The following is a 26,030-nucleotide window of genomic DNA, read 5'->3' as shown; positions in this document are numbered from 1 at the left end:
AGATTCCAATTATATTTATCTCTTCCGCTTATCTTCGCGATCCCCAGGTTGAGAAATCCTGCACTACAGTATTCTTTATTCTGGATCGTTTCCAATCTTATGCTCGTCATAATGGATGCTAACAAGAGAGATTCCTTTACGTATAGCCTAACAAGCTGCTAAGAAATTGATAATTTGATTTCTGAAATTACTGTAAAAACGTTCCTAAATACATGCATTTGGCTATTAGATTACACAATACAGCATTATGGTACTATAACGTCACATAGCATAGAAGAAAAACTCAGCACAACATAGCTGTGGAAGAAACAATTCTTAGAGTGTGCAATATCGTTATATTTATCAAAAAACTGTCACAAAATTCAGGGAAAATCTATCTTGTAATAATTTTTACTGATGGTTTATCAAACTGAAGGAGTAGGAAAAAGGAATAAGAAGAGGGTAAAAAAAGTAGGGAAAAATAAATAGTAAAAAAATGTAGCTTAATTGAATCCTTTCGCACATAGATTGTAAGTTATTTGATGTGTTAATCAGTGAGACATCACATCAAAATAATTTGTACTTGACGTTCCATAGTTACAGTTCGTTTCTAAAAAATTAATTTTCTCTCTTCTTGCTTGACGAAGTTTTAACGAAAAAGATTACAACATAGTTTTTATGTACGTGTATTTTGTGATAGTGTCTGTCTTGCCTAATTTTTAGTTAAGTTATTTGTCTATACATATATGAAAGACCATATTTTACTCATAGCGCTTTGCTACATACGTTTTGTAAGTGTCTCGTTTGCGAACTTTCAATAATGAGTTAAGATTTAACAACATGTAAGCATAGGCGCCGACTGCTTGGGTGCGTCGGGGCTCAAACCCCCACTGGTAATTTTTAATCGATGTTGAGCACCCATTGTATTTATCAGTTAGAGTTAATTTCGAAATTATACTTCCTGTCGTGAAAAAAAAAAAAAAATAGGTTTTCTAGCGTGAATTTTAGCAATGAATATAATCTATTTAATTAGAGATGAAATCTTAAAACAATTAGATAATAATCAATCGAGCAAGATCTTCTTTTGGCTCTATGTGCTGTAATAATAATAATAATAATAATAATAATAATAATAATAATAATAATAATAATAATAATAATAATAATAATAATTTCATTTGTTTACGACCAATCTAATACAAATATGAGATCATGAACCCCGAAAGTCATAAAAATATTTGCTATTTGCTCGGGATTCGGACAGAAACTGGTTAATATAGCCCGACAAATAGAACCAACTGCGGTAACTTTTTTTTCTTTCCTTTGCATATTTTATAATTATAATAGCGCTTGAGAAATATTCTGTAAGTTTAAATATTTCGTAAGGGTTAAAGGCAATTGTTTAGGTGTCATCGAATTGTTTTTCTTCTTTCTTTTCAATCAATAACCATACACCATAGCCTTAAAAAGTTACCTTAATAACATTCATGTCTATATTTGTATTCTTTCTTTTTCTCATTTTTGTCTACTTGATAAATAGTATGGTAAATAGTGCAATAGAAAAATTGAAGTGTCAGTTGAGGTGTAACCTACGGGTTTCTTCGCTTACCACTAATTAAGTGATGTCACTTTCCAATACCCTAAGTCCCTCTCAATTTCACTCAACTAACATAAAATTCTTCTAAATAAAACCAACAGAAAATATAACAGATTCTATAATTCCATTGCAATTTCTTCATATTTAAATTTTAATCCCTAACTTGAAACTCCTTGGTACATTATTGAACTCTCTTTAAAAAGACCACTCCCCTATAGAAGATCGATTTAAGGGTGGTCGCCTTACAAGATGCTTCACTGTATTCTCAAAGCCAAGACACTTCACTAAATAACTTTCTAACGCTCGGAAAGTGTAATTTCACATCATTTCATGAAAAGCATCAAACAATGGAATGAAGTGAAAATAAATAAATTATTCAGTTTTTCAGACATCTATCTCTATCATTTATGCTATTGGTTAATACCCAGGAATTTAATTATCATGAGAGGTAGTCTATAACTATCCTGCAATTCAGTGGAGATACTTGAAAGTTTCTTGAAGCCTGTCCTGTAATTCTTGATTAAATAAAGTAAAACAAAAGTACACTATCAGTTAGTGTTTTCAATTTTTATATTAATATAGAAATAGAGATGAGTGTAAATTATGAATTACACTGAATATAACCTAAGTGATACGCACACTTCTGTATCATTGTGTGTATATTTTGCTTGAATGTGAAAGTTATGCAATATAAAGCACAATTCAAACGCATTAGTAGTCAAACAGAGTTTAAGTTCAGACAAAAGACTTTTTTAACCTAGGAAACTATTAGACGAATTGTTTTATCTTAAGAAGAGATTAGATACCTATTATAAGTATCTTAAGAAGAGAGTATGTAATATAACTTACAGTATATTTTGAAATAAATTCGTTCCAATAAATATTTGTGTATTGCTATTGTCAGAGGTAGCGAAATCGGAGATGCAGGTCTTTTGATCTCTCCTGCTAATATTTTAGCTGTGAACTCAACTTCCTCAACATTACATGGATGTTTGCAATGTGGTTTATATTTCGTTACAAAATTTGGAGAAAATTTTCATTAAATAAAAGTAAATAGCTCATTTAAAGTTTTTAAAACCCCTTCATTGCTGTCGACTGCTATAGGTTTGTCACCACACTGCACTGTTTAGACTTCTATAGTAGTTCTGCCGACTACTATAGTTAATTCTATGCCGCATCTTAATTGATCTACTAAGTGATCTAAATCTCAGTCTTAAAGCAGAACAATTGAACTATAGTAGTCATTAGCAGTGCAGTCACAAACATTTGAGGACTGCTACGCAAGCGAACGCAAGCATGAACGCAAGCGAAATTACAGAATTAAAGAATTTGAGTTCATTTTTTAAAATATATAAATTCTTATGTGCATAACGAAAAGATGGAAACAATGGAGCGAAAGACACCAATCTAAAGACATATAAATTTTATAATTTCCATACTAGTGATATATCTATTTGTAATAGTCGTTGTTCATTATAATACTGACATAATAATCGAAATGACTATTTTCCCTTATAGTTTACATTTAGCACGCACCGAAAAACACAAATTATGTATCATATCAATAATAAAGTATTTATTAATGTAAAACACTCAATAACTATAAATTCAGTACCTCATGTTTCTTTATTTTCTCTTTTTCAGGGAGGAGGAGGGCCGGGATCTGTTAGGGAAGCGAACAATGGACTTCAAGGTGAGCTATTTAGACGCTGGACTCACCAACAGCTACTTCACGGACTCAGAGGTTGTGGTACATTCCCAGCGAGTGAATAGGCGATACAAGACTCAACTTCGTGACTTCCTATCCACGTGCCGTACAAAACGCAAACTGGGCACCGAGTACATTGCGGATACAACGTACTCCAACCTGAATAACATGTATGCGTCCGCTGCTGCAGCAGCTGCGGCTACGTACCCTACAGACAATGGACTGTACATGCAACAAAATCTACAAAATTTCCAGAACCTGTACGCCGCTCCTTTAGATAACCGGTTCCTTTCAACAGAAAATTTATTCCAATATCGCACTCTTGGGACTTATTATCCTGAATACGCTCATCATGCGGCAACACCGTATGTCAGTAACGGCTTCTTGGATATGTCACCAAGAACAAGTTGCTTGCCAACATACGACACGACGCAGCTAGCAAAACCTACCACGGACGACAAACTGTACTCTTGTCAGTTGGATACCACGAAATACGCTGCCACCACGGACAGAGCGTATACAACAGCAACGGCAGCAAAGATTAACTGCGATTCGTACACGTCGGCGACAGACCCGCGCACAGGTCTTCTCACAAACACATCAGCGGTCACAGCTGCTGCAGCGCTTCAGCCCATCATGACAACGTCCATGGAGCGTGACCTGAAACCCACCGTGGAGATCTGCAGAAGTCTTACTTGTCCTACGACAAAGAAGATGGAAACACTGTCTCCAACGTCAACGCATGCTACAACCAATGGACTAGTTCCAAAGATCGAGGACATTAAAACGGAGGTTACCAGCGTAGGAAGCACGTCAAGCAGCAGTCTTCTGACCCAGCCGTCCATTCTATCCCATTACTCGAACGACACACCACGGCAGACTGTGCTCATGTGGGGGAGTGGCGGGAGTGGTACACTTTCAACAAGGTCTGCGTCAGTGGCCTCCACAAGCCCCGGACTTACCACCTCAACCTCGCATAATGGAGCAGTGGTGCACAGTTCGTATGTGACGGGACAGGAAGTGAACAAAAAGTATAGTAGTGTTACTGGTGTAGTCTCCAATGTGACAGTGGACCCTCTCAAATCGTTGGCCGAGATGAACTCCTTAAACTCTGCCTGTAAATGGGGGAGTAATACGTCGCTTCCGAAATCGAATCCCGCCTCTCCCCCTGCTCCCGCTGGCCCAACTAGTCCGCACGGAACGAGTAAAGCAAGTGGTTACGTCAGTTACAGTGAGAGTGGGAGCGAGGTATGGCAGTACTATCCTTACACCCCGTATCACCACACCCCCCAGTGAGTGAGGCTTGATTTTTTTGTCTTCTTTATCGTAGCTTTAAGTTTATTTTTTTCTCTAGTGCATGGTGGGGGTTGCACTTTCAATTCACACTTCCATTGAGTTCCTTAATTTCGCTTTTATCACTTCATTTTTCATCACACTTTACTATTTTGCTAGCATTGGAAAAGTAAAGGTACATTCTAGAAACATCACATTTTGGAAAACTAGTTATTTTATCTCGATTTTGCAATATTCTACTTCGAAATTTTACTGGATGTTGAATACATGCTGTACTGTAATCCACATCTTTCCTTGTAACAGTAGTTTCAGTGATTTTTATTTAACATGTCTTATATAATATTGAAGGTAGAAACACTAAAACTCATCAAGGTTGAAAATCAGCTTCATTTATGCATAATGAGCCAAATTGAATATCCGATTCAATTCATCGATCCCCTATAAAGATAATTATATCTTAAGACATTTTCCGAATGTGATGAGAACTTCTAAATATTAGACTTATTGTAGATGACTATACTTGATGCAGTGAACACAGAAATATTAACAGTGTCGAATACCTGGCCATTTTCGTCTTTGTGCAATTGATTTATACGGAAAATTATTTTCTTCGAAATGGACATGGACTTTAGGTTTCGATTTTACTGATTTCTTCTTGAAATCCATTTAAATGTCCATTACTTTATCAAAATTAAATTTATCTGTAATGCAAATTCATTTTGAATAAAGTAAGAAATATTTAACTAGACATGAAAAGGAAGTCAGTAAAATCACATAATTAAAATTCCAGGTATTTCAAAGAAAACCAGAAAATAATTGACCAATAGAACTATGGAATACATACAGTATTAAAAATTAAAAAAAAAAAAAAAAAAAAACTGTACTGACCTTTTTGTACTTTTAGTAGCTGAAATAGTTTCCGATATTTCAAATACTTTAGCGAGTATCCATTTTCAAGGACCATAGAGGTTTGCATCATATTTTGCAATAAGATCTTCACATGCTTTTGGCTTCAACATCAGTGGATCTTTTTAATTTACATACGAAGTAACTTATTTTTAAGAAATAACGTATTTAAGAAAAAAATTACTGTTATGTAGGTCTTCACAATCCTATAGACTCTCTAATAGGTTCCATAGTTTTTGCTGATGGATATAGAAGAATACTTTAAGAGGAATTTTCAGTTGATATTAATATTCTCGTATACCTGTAAGATAAAAATAACAAATTTAGAACTGGGTATTAAGTATTATGTTAAATGCGCTTTTCACTCTAACATAGTTTCCATGGGGGGATGTATAGGATTGAAAGCCTCCGCATAATAATTAGTTTCAAAAAATACACTACTTCTTAATGTAAATTAAGAAGTTCCAGTAATTTGAAGCTATAAGTATATGAAGATCTTACTGTAAAATATGATTTAACGCGTTTGGTCCCGGTCTTATATAGCAAATTCCAGCTTCCTATCAGTTTAGTGTGTGTGTATCAGGTAGTAAAAAGAAAAGTAAACATGCGAAATACATGGCAAATAAATATTTAAACATCATATTTCAATATGAATATAACATTTATTCATGTAACAGAACTTGAAGCAAGAGAACAAAAATATGAAAGAGTATAGGAACTGAAATATCTAGGCACAGTAATCAACGACAATAACGAAATAGAAACAGAAATAAAAGCACGAATAACAGCAGGAAGCAAATGCTACTACTCATTGATAAACCTACTAAAGGCAAAAATCTGTATCTAGAAATACTAAAATACAAAATGTACAAGACATTTATTAGATCAGTCATAATGTATGGATCAAAAGCATGGGCACTAACAACCAAGATAGAAGAACAATGAAGAAGATGGAAAAGAAAGATACATACAGGGTGGCCCAAAAGTAGGTATACAGTCGCGTACTGATCGGCTCATGACAGTTTATATCATTTACTTATTATTATCCATATAGGTTAACTTTGTTTCTTCATTATTTGTTCTTAATATCTTTTCACTTATACCTGAAGCTCGGAACAGACCGAAGCAAATAAATACATTATCTTAATCAATTAACATATAATATTTGATCGATGCTGGTCTGTATACCTACTTTTGGGCAACCCTGTATATGGGCCTGTATGCGAAAATGGAATATGGAGGATAAGAGCAAATACAGAGTTAGAACTACTATATAATAATAGTGATATAGTAACGGAAATAAAGAAAGGTAGATTAAGATGGTTTGGGGATCTAGAACGTATAGAAGACCATAAAGGAATGAAACAAATTACAAGAAAACTCTCGAAGGAAGGAGAAACATAGGGAAAGAGAGACTCAGATGGCTGGACGATGTACTAAATGACTTAAACAAGATGTGAATAATGACATGGAGAAGTAGAGCAAAGAAGAGAAAAGAATGGGAATCTATCCTGAAGGAGGACCAAGTCCAACAAAGACTGTAGCAACAATAGATAAGGTAATGTAATAACATTAATTGGTGTTGTTGGATCGAATTGCTGCAATATTAGCGAACTCGTCTGTTTGAATTAATAAGTTACCCCGAGTCCTACCCCGGGCTACGTATCGAAAATGTTAAGTCTCTGTGGACCTTGAAAATGAACACTCGCTAAAGTAGCCGAAATATAGCAAATTATTTTAGCTACCAGGAATATAAAAAGGGTTGTACAATTTTATCTTAGAAACATAACTTCTCATGTAAATCAATGGCCTAAAAAAACGAAGATGGCATAGGTACACAACACGTTAAGAATTTACCTCCTCCCCCCAAAAAAGATTCCAAAATTTAAAGTAAAAAATGCGCGTCGGTAGATTGATTTTGCTATTATCTGATAGATGAATTCAATTTGTAGTATATGTTTTTCTTTTATTTTATTTTTATAAATTAAAGAATCGCTAAGATTTATTTAAAAATTGACCTTTTCTATCAGACGTGCTGTTGACTCTTAAGGAGTAAATTTACTTACCAATATTCAAAGAATCTAAAAAATAAATAAATAAATAAATATGGAAAGTGTTTCAAATCAATTCCCTCTTAGGTTGTGCATTTCAGTGAAACTGTAATGATAATAATTCATAAGATACTCCACTTTTGGCATAAAATTTTGAAATATACTGCCCCCACAAAATACAAACTTTAGTCGAAGTGACACGATTAAACCCAAAACTTGAGGTTGATACTATATTCTAAAAGTTACTTCACATGGATCAGTCACTTTCTTGATCTCGAAGACAAAATTCTCGGTCATTTTGGATATTTTTATTTCTCACCACTTCGTTCATCAGTATTCATCTTAGCGACCCCGAACACTATGGATTCGACAATAATCTTGGTAATTTTGACCATTTTATTTTCCACTTCTTCTCATGCCGATGGGGGCTGAAATTGAACTTAAACGTCATCTGAAGTGCCACAATTAAGTGGGTTAGATGAAATACTTTTAAGCATAGCATACGAGAAGGAAAATATTAGATATATTAAGAAGAGCAAAATAACTGGTTAAGACATACCTGTAGCTTAAGAAGAAGCAGCGTTTTGTGTGACATAGTAAAGAATATGAGGGAAGGGAAACATAAATAAAGACGGGAGACTACGGAACAGTTTACATATTGCGAGCAGTGACAATAGTAGTAATAGTAAACAAAAGAAAATTCTTCATATTTACCGCAATAATTATGAAAAATAAGGAACGTTTGCTTTTAAGGATCATGGTCCTCATCTTCAGATCATATAAATCTAAAGCAGTTAAAAAAAAAAAAACAGTAAAATCGTGTGGAAGACGTGGAGAAAGAAGAAGGTAATTCGAAGTAACTACACAACTTCACGTCACAGAACACTAATGGCAATTGACCACTGTAAAGCTGGCCACTGTTCACTTTTAGTATTATTATTTCTTTCGACTGTTATTATTCTGAATACTGCCACCATTTGGAAAGAAAAGAATAACAACAATGAACAGTGACTAGTTTTACAGCAATCAATGAGTGTCCATTTCCATAATGTTCTGTAACGTGAAGTGTTTTAGTTTCTTCAAATTACCTTTTTATCCCTTCACCCAGGGGTAAAAGTTGATCTGAAAAAGTAGGGTGATACATGACATCACGCCGTCCCCCGTGCCTATCTTTGCCCATTATATTTTTATGGAAAGTGGGGGGACGCTATAGATACTTTTTGGGAGTGAAGTAACGGCGTACCTTACGTTCCTCCACACTTTTACCCCTGCCCTCACCTTTTTCATATGTTTTATTAACGTTTTTCAAACTTGCATAAGCTGACGATGACGACCGTGATCCTCGCAAAAGTTTCCTAGTTGTTTCATAAACATTGCGGTGAACATGAAAAGAGATTACAATTGATAGATTAAGGTAGACAACTCCTACGCCAAGACAATAGAGTTACTGAGGACGTGGAGACTGAAAGCTTTTCATTTTTGCTTTAAATGATCGGCTAATGATGACACAATATTTGCTGATGATGATTAGAGCAACCATAAGGATGAAAAGCATACCCTTTAAATTATGGTTGCTAAGCTAGGCATTAACTGCTTTTAGTACTGAAGTGATTTTAGTTGTTTAAAGGTCTACATAAAACTAATTTTAAAAGCATAATAAAACGTAATTTAAAAAATAAAGCATAATATATAAAATAAAATAAAACATAATATATAAAATAAAATAAGACATAAAATTTGAAACATTAACTGCTTTTTTAATTGTTAGTATAAATATTGTAACCAGGAATTAAATTTATTTACTTATTAATATCTCGGTTGAAATCTCTCATCTAATTAATAATTTCACACTCAGATATTTAAACACTAGCAGCGTTCACCCCGCTTCGCTGCGGTCACCCCGGAACGCAATAAACTTTGTTACTTAGATAATTTTTACTTTTTCGCTTTCAAGTGATATGATAAAAACCATAGAAGATTGCAGTAAATGTTAACATTATATCGCCTCTCATTTATGTTAACCCGCCCCGCTTCGCTGCGGTCACCCCCGAACGCAATAAACTTTGTTACTTAGATAATTTTTACTTTTTCGCTTTCAAGTGATATGATAAAAACCATTATAACGCCTGTCATGTATGTTAACCCGCCGAGTGACACGGTCATGCGGGTTGCATATAAATACGTTTATTTTTATACCTATGATGAACTAACAAAGGATTTGTACGTAATGGACACCTGAATGGTCAATTATCTCAAGACACTGGTAATTGAAAATTAAAGTGATATGATAAAAACCATCTAGGGTCCAAATCCTAATAACCCCCCAAAAATAAAATAAATTGGTTCAGCCGTATTAGCGTGATGAGCGGACAAAGGATTTGTACGTTCTCTTTTATATATATAGATTATTACATTATTTTTCTAACATTCGACATTCAAATTATTTGATTCGAATTTATATCGAACAATGTACAGTATTGTTAGACGTAACAATTTAGAAGATTTAGAGAATACATATAATTATCAAAATATCGAAATAGATATTTTAAAGAGTAAAAAAAATACCTATTTAAAGAATTTAAAAACATAAATGCAGTTCTGTGAGAAACAGGACAACAATTACAACCAAATTACAGATTTTATGTTCCGTACCCACTTTGAGTCAGAGAATCGCATGATCCTCAATTGAGAGAAGCTTTTCTATACTCAATTGGACTTTGGATTCTAAAAATTGGTGTCTCTTAAGAAAAATCTGAGGCTAAACCTAAAGCTAAGAAAAAACCTAAAGCTTGAAATTAACACATCTGTTCAGGGTGATACAATTGAAAAAACCGAAAGTGACATCGATGATTAGATTGTCATTGTTAAGCATTGCTTTGTCGTTATTGTACTGCGTACTTCTTTAACTTTATACTATCTTACAAACTTATTTTATTATCACAAAAAAAATCAATATAAAATATTGATAAATGGCGTTTGAATTCAGTTCATTGGTATAAAAGAAGCTATGATGTACAAAATGTTAATAGACATAGAAAAAATTGTTTACTTACGCTATTTGATAAAATAAAATTTAAAACAAATCACAATAAAGCATAATTTGCAAAAAGAAAAGGGCATATTTATCAAAAAACATAAAGCATGTGCGTTACTCTAATGATTAAGTTTTAGATAAAATAAGGGACTATGTTTTAGCTTGTTACACTAATTTTAGTTTCAACACAATTCTTTGGATTCACACTCTATTGGCTATCGTTCATTCTATTTACAATGATTTACTACAATCCAAACCTCCAAATATGCCTATACTTCATAAATACTATGCACGTCTTTATTATGATCTTACTTACGGGTAGGAGGGAACTTCCGAAGGAAAGATTGGTGTTCACTTTTTAAAAAAGAAAAAAATGTCTGTACTTACATAATAACTTCAAAACAATGAATGTAATTTAGAAATTGTAGCATAGCTCAGCTATATAGAGATCTGAAGCCTTGCTCTAGAGTTGGATTCTTAAAATTACGGTATTAATTACCAAAAGAGATTAATTTGTTTTTCACCTAATTTTACTCTTAACCATTTCTGTTGTGCTGTATGAATGTGAACATGACAGCTTACTTTGAATGAAGAACGTAGACTAAAATTGAAAATAAAATACTGAGGCTAGAGGAATAGAAATGAGGAATAACAGAAACTTCGAAACTAAAAACTGCATAATTTATACCGTTTATCTAACATCGTTAGGGTCATTAAATCAAAGAGGCTCAATTGAGCAGGTTCTGTAGCCACAATGGAAGAAAGTAATAATGCTTTCAAAATCTTAACTGGAAATCTAATCTGAGAAAGATCATTAAAAAACTTAGGAACAAATAGGAGAACAATATTAAGATGGATCTCGCAGTAATAGGAATAAAAGTAGAAACTACTCCAGAAAGCACAGAAGTCAATGGAGAGCTCTCGTAAATGTGGCATTGATCCTTCGGGTTATAGTTAGTTTTAATTTTAACTGACAATTTATTTTTCCAAAGAAATCGGGAATGCTAGAACAGTTTTTCGCCTTATTAAAAAAATCCAAAAGAGTTCATATAACTAAATTAAATTTTTAAAGATATTCCCTACTTGTGTAGTAACAAATTCATTTCTTCTTTGGTTCATTTTATGAGTTGAAAAACATTAGGAAGATCGATCTTTGTTCGAAGAGGAAAGATGTGAGTAACAAACTTACTATGACAAACAATATGTAGATATGTACATAATTCTAATAATTTTTGCGAACTCATGTGGTTCGGATTCCACATTAATCAGTAGGTCTGCGTCTCATATAGTCTCGCTGCTGAACGGGACGTTAAACTCAAAATCAACTCAACTTAATTTTTGCGAGATCTACTTAGATCACTTTCTCCTATCTGAAAATGGTATATTTATTTCATTTAATTAAAATAATTAGAACTTACTTTTAAATGAATTTTCTAAAGCCATCCCTAAATGAATTGTTCCGAAGTTAAGATCTAGCTAAATCTCTCTTTCGCTTCTGGAAAACTGTAGATTTATCTCGTTTCATGAAGATTATTAGGCTCGCTCTCAAGATAAAGTGTACAATCACAAATAATTGCTCTCTTCAGAGCATAGAATATTATACAGGGTGATTCAAAAAAGAGGGAAATTTTGAAAATTAAATAATTTCATGAAAACATTTTTTTTAAATTTATCTCATTTAATAGTAAAAATAATGCCATTTTAGAATACATACAGTACAATTTTAGTAACCGGTGGCCACTGGCCAAACCAATGACTAGTTATCCAGTAGCCACCGGTTACTAAATTTGTACTGTATGTATTCTAAAATGGCATTACTTTTACTAATAAATGAGATAAATAATTTTAAAAAATTGTTTTCCTGAAATTATTTAATTTCCAAAATTTCCCGGTTTTTTAATCACCCTGTATTTCTGCCCTGTAAAATAATTTCTCCTTTTCCCTTCTTACGCTTACCAAATATGAGTTGTTTAAAAATAATGATTCTGGAAAGATGTGTACTAATGGAAATACATATCTTGCATTTCAATATTCATTACAGACTTCATTGTAAATTGTTCTGTATCTGTAGTGAATAATGTATTATAAAATTTGATTTAGTTTCACATCATCTGGAAGAAATTATTTTTATTTCTAAAGCGTACCTTTGCTTTTCCTTGGAATAATAGAAAAAAGGTAAAGGTTCTATAATCATACATATTCATACATAAATCTTGCAATAACTGTATCTTCTTTTTCTATCCAAATAAATCAACCTCACATGCACATTTAGCTAAGTTCTTTATAATAAATAATTAAGTAATATTACTAACTTTGTACTATTATATAAGAAAACAAAATAAATCTGGTAATTATTCAAGTCGTATTGAGTCGAGTGAAAGTACTAGTGTATAAGAAATGACTAATAAAAAAATGCATCACTGCTTCTCCTCAGCATTGTGTTATGTGATATAATCACATTATAAGTTATTGCAACTTATTTCACTTTGTTCCCATTCTCAATGCCAATTTACAATATCACCATACCACTTCTTTCTCTTGCATGTGCCTAATTCGTTACTTCACCATAGGTATCAAGGTAATTATGTATCACAATTTACCACGGTAAGTATTAGCAACGCATAATATAGCTCATGTATCTAGTATATACGAAAATAAAAATAAAATATAGATTAAGTGTTCGATATTGTGCTCGAAATTTTATTTAAATAAGGTAATTAAATACAGAATTTTATTTCATGGAAAATAATGATATTTTAGAAAAATATAAAGAAGCAAAGTTTTCTGATCTAAACCGAGTATGTAAAGCTTCAACAAAACTAAATAACGTATTGCTTATGATTTTCATATGTAAATTTGCTATTTTCTACCGATGACTAAACACTAGTTTAGTGCAAAGACTGTTCTATCTATCTTATATACTATATAGACACGAAGTTCAAAATTTGAGTTTTTAATAGAGATGCAAGGGCTCGGAAAAAAACCGGCTTTTTTGGAAAAAAACTCGGTTTTTCTGCTTTGCTTTTTTGCTTCGGAAATTTTGGGCTTTTTTCAAAATACTGCTTTAAATTGATAAAACAGACTTTGTATCGCTTCTCTATAACACAAAAAATCATTTAATTAGTGGTTGATGCTGATAATAATATAAAACATCGAAAATAAACTATGAATTTCGAAAAAATATTTCAAACAATTTTTCTTCAACATATTTACATTATGAATTCCACAGGATTAACCAATGTATATAATAAGAATTTTTTAACCTCCTATATACAAAAGTAAGCAGAATTGGCAAGAACCGTGGTTGTTTTTGAAAATGCCAAAAACCCGTTTTTTGGGGGATGTTTAAACCAGGCTTTTTTGGTTTAAACCAGGCTTTTTTGACTTAGATTTTTTGCTTTATGTATTTATATTACATATTCACAGAAATAGCCTAAGTTTGTTTCGCCTTGATGTTATTATGCAACAGCGGGGTTATGCCGGAAGAACTCCCATAAGCTTAAAGAAGTGCGGTCAGTAAATTTCTTAAGTTGAGAATCTCCCGCCCTAGCCATTGGGAAAATCCCGTCATTACTTGAAATGTAAGACAATAACGGGAAAATCCTGTTATTGCTTTGCATGTAAAATTTAAAGGTCAACGTACCATAATCAGTACGCTAAAACTGAGGTATTAAATTACAAATTTAGTACCGGTACGTAGATATCATTGAAAGTCCAATCCAAGCTAATGTTGGAAGCTACGTAGGCAATCGATAAATTTTGCCAATTTCTATCAATATATTTAAGCAATATTGGCTTCTTTATAAAACAACACGCATTTAGGCATGTAGAAATATACAATTTGGTTTGTTTCGTATATTTAGGCTTAACATCCTTACGAAATACCGAGGTTATCAAGGAGAAGACTTTCGCTTAAACTGACATCCGAACCGCTACTTGGGTTACGCATGAAAGAAGGATTGTGGTTCGACCGAGAATTGAACATGGGACACCTTGATTAAAAGGTGAAAGGGAAATAAAACTATTGCAGGTGGTTTGATATCTGGAAACGTTACCATGAAGTTCACACGATTCGCATTTTTCATTCTTTTTATTTTTGTGGTTTAAACCAGTTATTAAAAAAAAAAAGTTGGTGTAAATCAGCCAACCCTAAAAGTAAACACTTCTTTTTAAAGAATACACAAATAACTAGCAAAATAGTATGTAGTATTTTTACTTCAAAATATTCCATACCCTCTTTTTGAAACAAAATAAAATTAAAATAAAACATAAGAGAAATACTTAGATTTATATGATACACTTAAAGACTGCACATCTAGAGCTTTTGGTTCTGTATATTCTTGAAATTCTACAGTTAAGTTTTATAGAACCACCATCACAGTTTACCCAATCCTCAAGTTTTCTGAATTTTTAACAAGAGGGATTCAACATATCATTACGGAACTCCCCCCCCCCCAAAAAAAAGACTACGGAATATATTTAAGTTAAGCTAAATACAACTGCACAACAAACATGACTGAGTGATTAGCTTTTGCGCTTCTATCAGGAAGTCCGGGATTCAACCAGCATTCGACCATTCTGTCAAAGCTTTTCTTCATTCCATCTGTGAATGTAGAAATAGTGCGTGTACTGTGAGTTGGGCGACTTCCTTTTTTATTGTTTTTAAATCGTTATTATTACTAATTACCAGTAGTGACGGTTTTGCGAAGGTTAGGGGGGCGGTCTTTCGGACTGAAGCCCGTTCCCCAAAGTTACGGAATGTCTGCAACAAACGAAATATCTATTATTTATGCCTTTACTCATAAACTTTAAGCTCCCGTCAAATAAAAATTACGAATGTTTAAAAAAACTAAACATTAGTAAGAAACCCTTCCCAAAATACTTTTCTAAATCCGCCACTGATTCTCAGTATAAAATGATTTTTAAAGTTGTATCCGGAAGATTATTGCTAAACATATAAACGAAACGAAATATTAGTTATGCCTGTACTCATAAACTTCAAGCACTTCCCAAATAAAATTAGGACTTTTTAGGAAACGAAACAATCAGAAAAAACCCTCCTAAAATACTTTTCTAAATCCGCTACTGATTATTTGTATAAATTGGTATTCAAGGTTGTGTCCGGAAAATTATTGCTAAATCACTTCACAGCTACAGTATAACAGAAATGTGGAAGTACGGTTTGACGGATATATTGAAAAACGTACGCTTTGACGGATAAATAGAAAAACGGGCAAGTTTAACTTTTGCGCTAGAAGCTAGAGTACTAAAAGCTCTTAGAAATGAAACACGGATGACAAACTAGAGAAGAAAAAAGATATCGATAACTCAAAAGTTAAAATAAAGTTAAATAGCCTCTAAAATTACCCTCAAATACCGGTACTACATTCTTCATGTTAGCTTTAATTCGTAAAACATGTGCTTCGTCCATCTTGATGGTGAATTTCAGAGCGAAATATCACATTCAGGTCATGGAATTCTTATCTAACTATAGAATATACTATAAGAAAGCTATTTAGATAGAAAAATCATGAAGTTGAAAAAAAGCCAAAATTTCCAAAATTCTCGTTTTTTTCCCAAAAAAGCCGGCTTTTTATGTGAAAAAAAACCATCGATTCAAAAAAGCCGGCTTTTTTGCATCTCTAGTTTTTAAGGTATATATTAATAATAACTAAATAAAAAGAATCGGACTACACAAATTTCAAGGGAAATTAAGTGTATTGATTTAACGGTAAACGCCGTTTATTAAATTACAGTATTGAATCTGTTTACTGAACAGTTAACAGCTTTCTCACCATTGATAATGAAAGTGTAGAATGAGCAGAACGAAGTAGTTGCAGAATAACAAAATGAAAAGAACATATTTTCTATTAATATACTAAACAATTACGCAATAGTGCTTTGTAGATAGACTTAATATTGAGTGAAATGCTGTTTCTTTAATACAAAAACCTGATGACACGTTGTATAGCTTAGGAATTTGATAAACAGCGAACACTGTTTAACAGAAAGTCTAGACAGTTAGAAGGAAATAGATGAATATTTCTTGCCTAATAGAGAACATGTCAAAATATAATCGGAGTAAATTATATAGCTTATAGATAGTATAGGTATTATATTTTAGAGTTTCGTTTAAACTAGTCACAAGTTCTTAAGTTATTTATATTTTGTCCTTACAATGAAAATTTGTAATATTTTCATTATAGCAAAATGGTTAAATTAATTTTAAAGTTAAATATTACTATTTCGTTAGGTCTTCGTTTTATACTTTATTTGTAATTTATTCAACTATTCATATTTAGTTTTATAACGTAATACCTTAGGTGGCAATAATATCTTAATTTTCAAGTAATTTCATGTACTTTCAATCAGGACTGACTACGTTATTGTCAGATTTGTATGCAAAACAAAATATTTATAGATTTATCTAACTAGATAAATTGAATCACTCAAAATTAGTTATGCATCTTTTTAGTCGTATAAACTAGTAACGTTAGTAATACAATTTGGAATCCTAAAGTAGTTTTTATTCTTTATTTTAACCTCCAAAATTATATATATTCTTATTATATAATTATTGTAAGAAGTGTAACTACTACAACTATTTAATCAAAATTTTCATAAATTACAACTCAATCTGTTATACGTATATGGAGTCTTTTCTAAGTATTATGCTTGAATGCATATTCTAGTCCATTTACTAACATTGCAAACGGTGCCACTAAGACAGTAGAACAAGGATAGAATAGTCAATATCTTTCGATTTTCATTCAAATTCCTACACTAAAACCTAAAACTTCGGAAGCTAAAGTGAAAGGATAGACCGAGAGTTAGATTTAGGATTTATCAAGAACTGAGTAATTAACGCTTTATTACACAGATATGTACTCAATCGCGACAATTTATGTCTTTCATGTAGAGTAATCTGACTTCTTATAGTGCCAAAAAAGATCCCGTTGTGTGTACTATTTCTTTCATAATATTTCTGTCAAAATGAAAAGTATTTTTAAACGAAATTTCTAACAGTTTTGTCTTCCCAAATTCTTCTTTATAATAGTTTAATCTAATACATACATTACATGTATAAATATCAAGAGATCCTTGTTTTTTCAACCTTTCGTACTACTACAAAATCCGGATTATTTTCGTTCTTCTATCATCAAATATATATATATATATATATATATATATATATATATATATATATATATATATATATATATATATAGTATACTGTCTAATTCAATTTATAATTAGAATGTAAGAAACTAATTCGTTACTTCTGAGTCTACTGTTCTAGATTTCCTATATATAACATTATCTATAAACTAAATATAATTAAGGTTTACAGTCTTATATTTCATAATATTTCAACAAATACAATAGACCTCAAGTGATTAAAGTATTCAGTGAATGCCTATATTACAAGTAAATGAGTTACACACGTTAGGATGAGATATTACTAATATAAACAAAAATGAACACTTTTAAGAAACGAATTAAAAATGAACTTTAGAATACAACGATGTCGCACGGTAAATGAAATATTATGATCAGTTGTTAAAGTAATTTTAGTGTGATTGTCTTTTATTAGTTTTAACATTATAATTATAAGTACATACTATGTCCTACAGATGAAATATATCTATGATAAGGTTAGGGAAAATACAATATTCATTACTCATGTTATTTCATTAAATTATCAAACTCTAAAAGATTAAAAAAAAAGTCAATATGATAAATCTTAGTGAAATATGTGATTCATTGTCAGTCCTGATAAGTATCTGTTACTATCATATGACATATGCTGATTCTGGATATATAGATATATTGAAGTACATATTTATAGTCTTAATTTAAAAATAGGAATTATATAAGTACTATTCACTATTAATAGTTTACTAAATTTTAAGATATCTATTGTTTTGTATTATCTATTGTATACTGTGTAAGCAGTGCAACACGCGAATTATATTCAAACTTTATATTAATTATATCTTATCTTGGTACATGATACCAGAAAATGTAGAAATCGGTTGTTCCACAAACCAATATTTATATACATTTGGTAATATTACCGTATTAATAAACAAAAATACAAATGTGAATCTTCTTAAGCATTCGGATCAAACAAATAAAAACATTGTTCTATATTAAAGCATACAGTTGATGTGTAATCAACATTTAAGAAACTTATAACGGTAGAAAAAATTAAACAACCTAAAATATGAAAATAGAATATTTACTAGGAAACTTACCGGATAGTATTGTAGCATTGTACTTTTCCGTGGTAATGCGAACAGAAGATAGAGACGTAAGCCCTTTGAAAATACTCTCTCGTTCACCTTCCTAAGACAAAAATACATTAGCTCATGAGAAAAGGTTTATTCAATTATTCAGTTTAAAATGGTTATAATGTTTACGAAAGTATCTTACAAATTATATTGTATCTCGTTAAAATAAATGCAATATACAATATATTAAATGATCTAAAGTAGAATAAAATATGTCTACACTGTTGTCATTTGTTAACATTTTAAAACGTAATGATGACGTCACCATTATTTACTAGTTAAAGTTCTTTTTATGCACTAATATAATTATGTTATATTTTCTTTTGTTAAATCTATTATGACTGTTAAGATGTAACGTTATACTACAGAAGCTAAAACTCCCCAAAATCCGTTTTTCTAAAATACAGTTAGCGAGAACCAACTATTGGCTTCAACTGTATATTCATTGCTTACTCTCTTCTTCAGTCGGGTTAGCCCGGAATTACAGTACAGTTGAAGAATATATCTATATTGATGTCACCACCCTCAAACCTTCCTTAGTTTATCCCATTTATTGGTTCAAAACATTTTTGTACACCCATCCCTTTCAGTGTGCAGTTATTTTTTTGTTGATTTTTAATCTTTAGTGTTCTTGCTCACAGCACATCAGTCAGCGACAGCAGTTACCCACAGATAAACAGGAACGGAGTCCTTTGTTGTCAATCTCTGAGGTGACCAACACGCTTCTCAACCATGAATAAGGGTGAGTTTCCAGTAAATGTGGACAGAAATTTCCCATCCCCTGCTTTTTGTTTCTAGCGAGCTTAATAGATCGTAAATGATTGTTTTAAAATTTTAAAGGATCATGCTTGTATTAATAACAAAGCGACATTGTAGAACATAGTAAAAAAAATATGGTAATTGAGTTTTAAATATATAACTTAGAAGTAGGCAAGAATGTTCTTTTTCTTTCTGTTTTTTTATATTTTTTTTCATTTCATTTTTTATTTTCTCGGTCATTTTTTGTATGTCTTATTTTGTCTGAAATGTTCTGAATGTAGCTAGTAGTAGCAGTAGTAGTAAGTGATTATGGTTGTTGTTTAACGTCTCCTTTTCGATATCAAGGCTACATGAGACATGGACCTACATGGTATCTGAAGCATGCATTGAACCCGGGTCTTCTGCATCAAATACGCGAGCACTAATCAATTAGCCACGGGAGAATTCCAGTGTAACTGGTAGAACTACTAAGCCACTAGCAAAGGAATAGGAAGTTAAGTTTCTTCCCTCTGTGATGTAGAAAACATGAAGGAATAACTTGAAAAACAGAAGTACAATTATCATGTGTAACAATAATGCAATAATTATGATTTCATTGTGCAGGCATTCACTTGTACATCTTAATTGGTACCCCTCCCAAATCAAGGAGTTTGACTTCGTACAGTGTTAAAAAGTTAGACACTTAGACACTTCACGGAATTGTTTCGTTATATCATTAACTAAAATACCGTTCGCTGCGGCCATGGAATCATGGCGTCAACGTTGTGAAAAATGTGCACGACTGCAGGGAGATAACATAGAGAAGTGACACAAGTTTCATAGTTTTCGTATGATTGGTTAGTGAAAAAATATGAGGCGTTATAACTTGAATACCTGGTATTTTTTTTCCTTGCCAGTTGAAGCTTTACAGAATGATTTTTTTTTAAATATAATCTATATTACTTTCAAGTGCTAAGTTATATGATCTGATTATATATGTCAGTAACATACAAGAAACTAACTAATAACTTTTAATTGCGTTGCATTTATACTGAAACTAACTATATTGTTTCAAAATCACAATTGTAACTAACTATTGTACTGCTTTTCGTGAAATACGGTGTGAAATATTGAACTAGTCCTTAACCCAAATCTACTCATTCGGAGGCGTCGAAAGATACGAGTATATAGACGAAAATATCTATGGTATTATACATTAACATTTTCAAAAGTAATAACATGTTCGTTATCTGCTACAGACAAATGACAGTCCTCCTCCATTTAGAAAAATAAAATCCGAATCAATCGACTCTTTTCGACTTTTATTAAAACACAGCTCAAAACCTAATAATTAAAATAATTAAAACGTATAACAACACTTTATACTTGTGTTTGCTAGCCTGAATATGATTTTAGTTATCTAAGGCAATGATTCCCAACTTTTTGATGCACTTTAATGGACTCCCATGACATAGCGACACACTTGTTTAATTTTCATATAAATTATGATAGTATTACCTTATAAATTTCCATAAAATAGTGGCTACGTAGTGCTGAGTATTGTTGCTGCCGCTAGGCGCGTTGGCTGGTACAGTCTATCTCAAAATTGAATTTAACAAGTTAATAATAAATACTTAATGACTTTCAAACTCTAAAATTTCTCGATACACCGTGAGACTGCGCGACACACCGGTTGGGAACCACTGATCAAAGGGCTTATATAGAACTAATCTGAAAAGATTAAAAATGAAAGAACAAAATGTAAAATAAGAAATAATTTTAAATGAATAAAGGATAAAAAACATAATATACATACGTAAAATAAAGCATAATTTTGAGATAATTAACTGCCGGTTTAATTTTTAGTCGAATTATTGTAACCAAGAATTGATTTTAATATTTTATTATTTCCAACAACAATGAAAAGCAGGAATTTAAACAGTGGAAATTTATTATAAAGTGTAAAGAATTGTTTTCTTACATACCTATAGTGAAGTTTCAAACTTAATTTTAAAATATAACTGCAAATTCTGTAAGGAACAGGACAATAATTAAAACCACATTACAGAGTACAAAGTTTAGTGGTTTCATAGTTAGTATTCACTTTGAATCAGAGCTATTCATCATCTATCTACTTCAATTAAAGTAAAAAACTTTTCTACGCTTAATTAGATTTTGAATCCTAAAAAGTATCATACAAAGGAAAAAAATTCTTGAGGCTGAGCTAAAGTAAAACTTGTAGTAAATTAAACTTTGTAGATGAAGAGATTGAGAATGATATAGAGGACTAAATTCTAAGTATTGCTTAGGTAAATCCTAAGTCTTTCTTAAGTATTGCTTTGTTATTCTTACAGTTGCCTATATTTATTTATTTCATAAGGACAACAAAATAGGCTTAATGCCCAGTTATAGTATCGTGTATATAATTACCTAACATACACTGTTATACATACACAAGTATAGGTCGTTTCATTACACAGAAGTTATTGCCTGACAATTGTTTTAAACTTGTTTTCGGACATACTAAATACATCTACTACATGAAATCTAATAGTTTCGTTATATGAAGCACACATTCTCCACAGAGGAGACTTATGTAATATCCCATGTTAGTTCTTGCTTTTCTACAATATAATATTCCAGTGCTTGCTGTCCTAGTCTTACCTATTGGAACTCGAAATAACAATTTTGAAACTAATTCTAGATAATCAACTTTACCGTTTAAAAATTTATGTAAGAAAAACAAATCAAAAGCCCATCTCTTTTTTCTAATGTAATCCCTCCAACTATATACTAGTATAACTATATACTATTTTACAAACTTATTTTATTACCACAAAAACTTTCAATTTGCAATACTGATAGACAGAGTCTGATTTCAGCTTATTAGTATAAAAGAAACTATGATGCATCAAGTACTAATAAATAGATAGAAATAAGGTATTTTGAATAATATTTGTGTTCCACTATTTGTTAAAAACAAATTTAAAATAAAGCATACTTTGCGAAAAGATAATAATGTATAATCATCAAAATATTAAAGCATTATATGAGTTACTTTACTAATTATAAATAAAAGAAAGTAGATACAAATGTCTAATTTTAACATCTCCATGATTTGTACATGTATTGTACCACATATGCTTTGAAAATTAGTTATGAGCAAATAAATAAATACATAAATAAGTAAATAAATTAATTAAAAGAAACAAAGATGATACGGGTGAAAGTTGTTTTATATCGCTACTGTCTTTAATCAGTCTTTAGTGAAGTGATTACAACAGAGAACAATGCATGTCAGTATTAATTTTACATCATTTTCTGTACTACTTTTGAATTTTATTCACATGAAAAATAAATAATGCCCACTACAACATTATTACTTTTGCTTTCAATGACAAAGTAGAATTCTCTTATGTTTTTGTGTTCTCTTTAATTTAACTAACTTGCAATATTTTTAAAGAATTTTCTGCAAGTAATTTAAAATATTAGAATTCCAGGAAGACACATATATATGTTTGAAGTATACAATCACTAACTTGTAATTACATGGGACACCAAGATAATTTTCAGATTGAAACAAAAGAAAAAAGTGACGGCAATCAAATTTTCATTAATAGATCGTTTATTATGCACAAGTGCAATAATCGCTAAGAAGAAAGGATCGATAAGTCATAACCATATAGCGAAAGTTTCAAATATTATTCTGCCTTTCTTCTAAATAGTTTGATTTAATTCTTTTAAATACTGATTTTCTTGTGAAATCGTAAGTTTTCAGTATTTAACTTTGAACAAACATTTGTCGTTTGATAATCCGTTTCTAATTTTTAAAAAATAAAATTTTGCTTTTTAAGCATTGATCAGTAAGCAAAAATTATAACATGATATTAAATTTTGTAATGTCTGTTTACTTTCTGTTATTTATCATTATTTTTAAGTTTCACGAATCCCTTTCTCTGTGGTTGTGGAGTTGTGAGAGCAACAAGTTCCGTCATTATTTGTAGAGACAAAATACATAACTTCTATTACTTTTTATAATGATTCTAACTTTACATCCTTTATATCGTGTCGTCTTCTACTCAATCTGTAGCCAGATTGAGTTTTCAATCAGTCAAGTACAGTGTTTCTTTCAGGAAAAAAATGTTCCTGGGGGGTACAAATAGTATTCGGAGGGGCACATTATTTTCACATGGTACTATTATATTTTGGTCGTATTATATTTTGGTCTCCTCCGGGGAAGCACTCTCATATTATCATAAATGATAGTATTCGCAGTAAAATCGATGAGGAAAAATTTACTTACTTAGTCACGGAAAATTAGCGAAATCAATACCAGGATTTCAGTGTAAACCCTGTAATGTTTTTTCTTTTATCTTCAGAATTTTTATTTAGCATTGAAATTCATCTTACAGAAGAGACACTACATTATTTTTTACAACACTTAGCGAAATGAACGCCATATTGATCCCATTTGTATATTGACTAAAATGTCCACTTCTTGAAAAATATAACATAACGATCAAACTGTCGCCGTCTTTTAAAGGCCAATATTTTTAATGAGAAGTAGATCATGTTATTTGAAACAATAAATAAAATTAAATAATAATAAATGTTGATTAACTAGATTGTGGTAGATGGTCAACAGCATTAAGGCAAGATTACCATCTAAAAGAATTATGATCACATTTTGCTAAAACTTCATAATCTGAATTGAAAACAGATCAAGCTAATATCGATGTAAATATGAATCTCATGTGCTCAGATCGATAATTATGTTGATAGAAATCAAATAATAAGGAATTACCATAGTTGATCTGAAAACTTTTCTTTCTATTTTCTATTTCTAATTCATTCTCTTTAATCTTCCCAAACTTAATCTAAGAGATCACTTTATCCAATAATTCCTGACGACGCTCACCATTGTTGGGCGAAAAATATGTTGGAAACATAAAAATGGTCTAATTGAAACAGAGAAATTCCGAGGTAAACGTGGAAAAGTATTGATTGTCTTTTACTGCAGTAAATTTCTTACAAGTAAATACTAAAAATATTGTTACAAAACACTAAAGAACGTAAAATTTGGTATAAATATTTTTGCTAAACCATTTTAAGATATAGAGAAAAGGAGTAGGAAGAAAATGTTTAAAAGAAAAGTATATTCCTGGTTGCTAATAGATGTTACCATCAATTTGGCTTCCAGCGTATCAATTGTTTTGAAAATAAAGTAAAATTATAAGCATCCACTTTCATTCCACTCTGTATTTATTATGATAAATAAATAAATAAATAAATAAATAAAATAATGTGTCTACGTCTGAATATTCTGCCCAAAAGCAACTTTCATTCCACCTGGCCTAACGCAGGTAGGCGGGAGTAGTAAGCTATCAGATCATGGGTAGGATCGCTAGTTTCTTTCCTCTGTGGTTCAAATAGGGCTGTGACAAACTAAAAATTAAGAGGTGGAATGGAGGAATAGTTTGAGAATTAGGATTAGACATATTACATATACAAAACCGTGTAATTTTGCAGCACTACACAAATAGTTACTTGTGCACGTGACGTATTATTCCTCTGATATAAAGCACTCTAATTCCTATGGTTTCAAGGACTCAGAACCTTCACAGAGGAAAATTAATTAAATAAATAGACAATGTAGTGGGCAAAAATTAAGTATAGCACTTTTATTAAGTACGTATTGTTATCAGATCGATATTTTATTAGATATATTCATTTGACTTATGTTTGTTTCCTTCTGTTTTGCATTAAACGATCCTAATTATTTTAATTATTACATTTTCTTACTGAATTATTATTATTTTTATAATTCGGAAGCGTTTTATCTAATTAAATATTTAAATTTATTGTTTCACTTTCGCGGCTGATTATTTTTAATTTTTTGAAAAAGTGTAACGTCCTACAATTATGCACCAAGACTAAGGGAGACGATGATAATGAGAGTGGTGGGATGACGAAAGTAGCAGGAAACACGAGAACCCTGAGAAAACCTACCTGTATAGTGTTTGTTCACCAGAAAACTCATTTGACGGAAGCTGGAATCGAACCAGGCATTCCACACGTCAGAGGTGAGCTATATCACTGCGATCCCATGGCTAATTTTAGAATGAGTTTTGAAGAAAAGTATAAAATCTTCAAGTTATAATCATATACAGTATAATTAGCATCATTCATTCTTTCTTATCGATATTCGCGTATTTTTCTTTGTATTTCTAATATATATATATTTTTTAATTTTCATATAACCATATTCGTGCATTGTTCTATATATACCGATAAAAAAAGTCACATACATGTATCTTACACTATATTACAAAACGTACACATTGTTTTTACACTAAATTTATTATTATCTTTAATTTTTATAGCAATGATGGTGACGTCATTTTAAGTAATGAACAAAAAAATTATCATG

The 26,030-nt window shown here is 31.3% G+C and overlaps 1 protein-coding gene across 6 annotated transcripts in view; it reads left to right on the top strand.

Annotated features, from left to right (window-relative positions):
* Window positions 1-26,030, top strand: part of ss (aryl hydrocarbon receptor spineless) — a 424,929-nt gene that overhangs the window by 389,018 nt on the left and 9,881 nt on the right. For 2 of the 6 annotated variants that reach the window (XM_081729337.1, XM_081729307.1), the window contains 3 exons: window positions 3,221-4,576; window positions 13,139-13,172; window positions 19,504-19,604. In XM_081729337.1, coding sequence (XP_081585463.1) covers window positions 3,221-4,576; window positions 13,139-13,172; window positions 19,504-19,602 — 1,489 coding nt within the window. In that variant the 3' untranslated portion in view covers window positions 19,603-19,604. The remainder of the gene's footprint in view (window positions 1-3,220; window positions 4,577-13,138; window positions 13,173-19,503; window positions 19,605-26,030) is intronic. The other 4 variants (XM_081729356.1, XM_081729317.1, XM_081729327.1 and 1 more) reach the window with 3 other exon arrangements.

The sequence above is a fragment of the Thermobia domestica genome, chromosome 1 (assembly GCF_964235325.1).
Source record: "Thermobia domestica chromosome 1, izTheDome1.hap1.1, whole genome shotgun sequence".
NCBI lineage: Eukaryota > Metazoa > Arthropoda > Insecta > Zygentoma > Lepismatidae > Thermobia > Thermobia domestica.
This window is presented reverse-complemented; position numbering and strand designations above follow the sequence as displayed.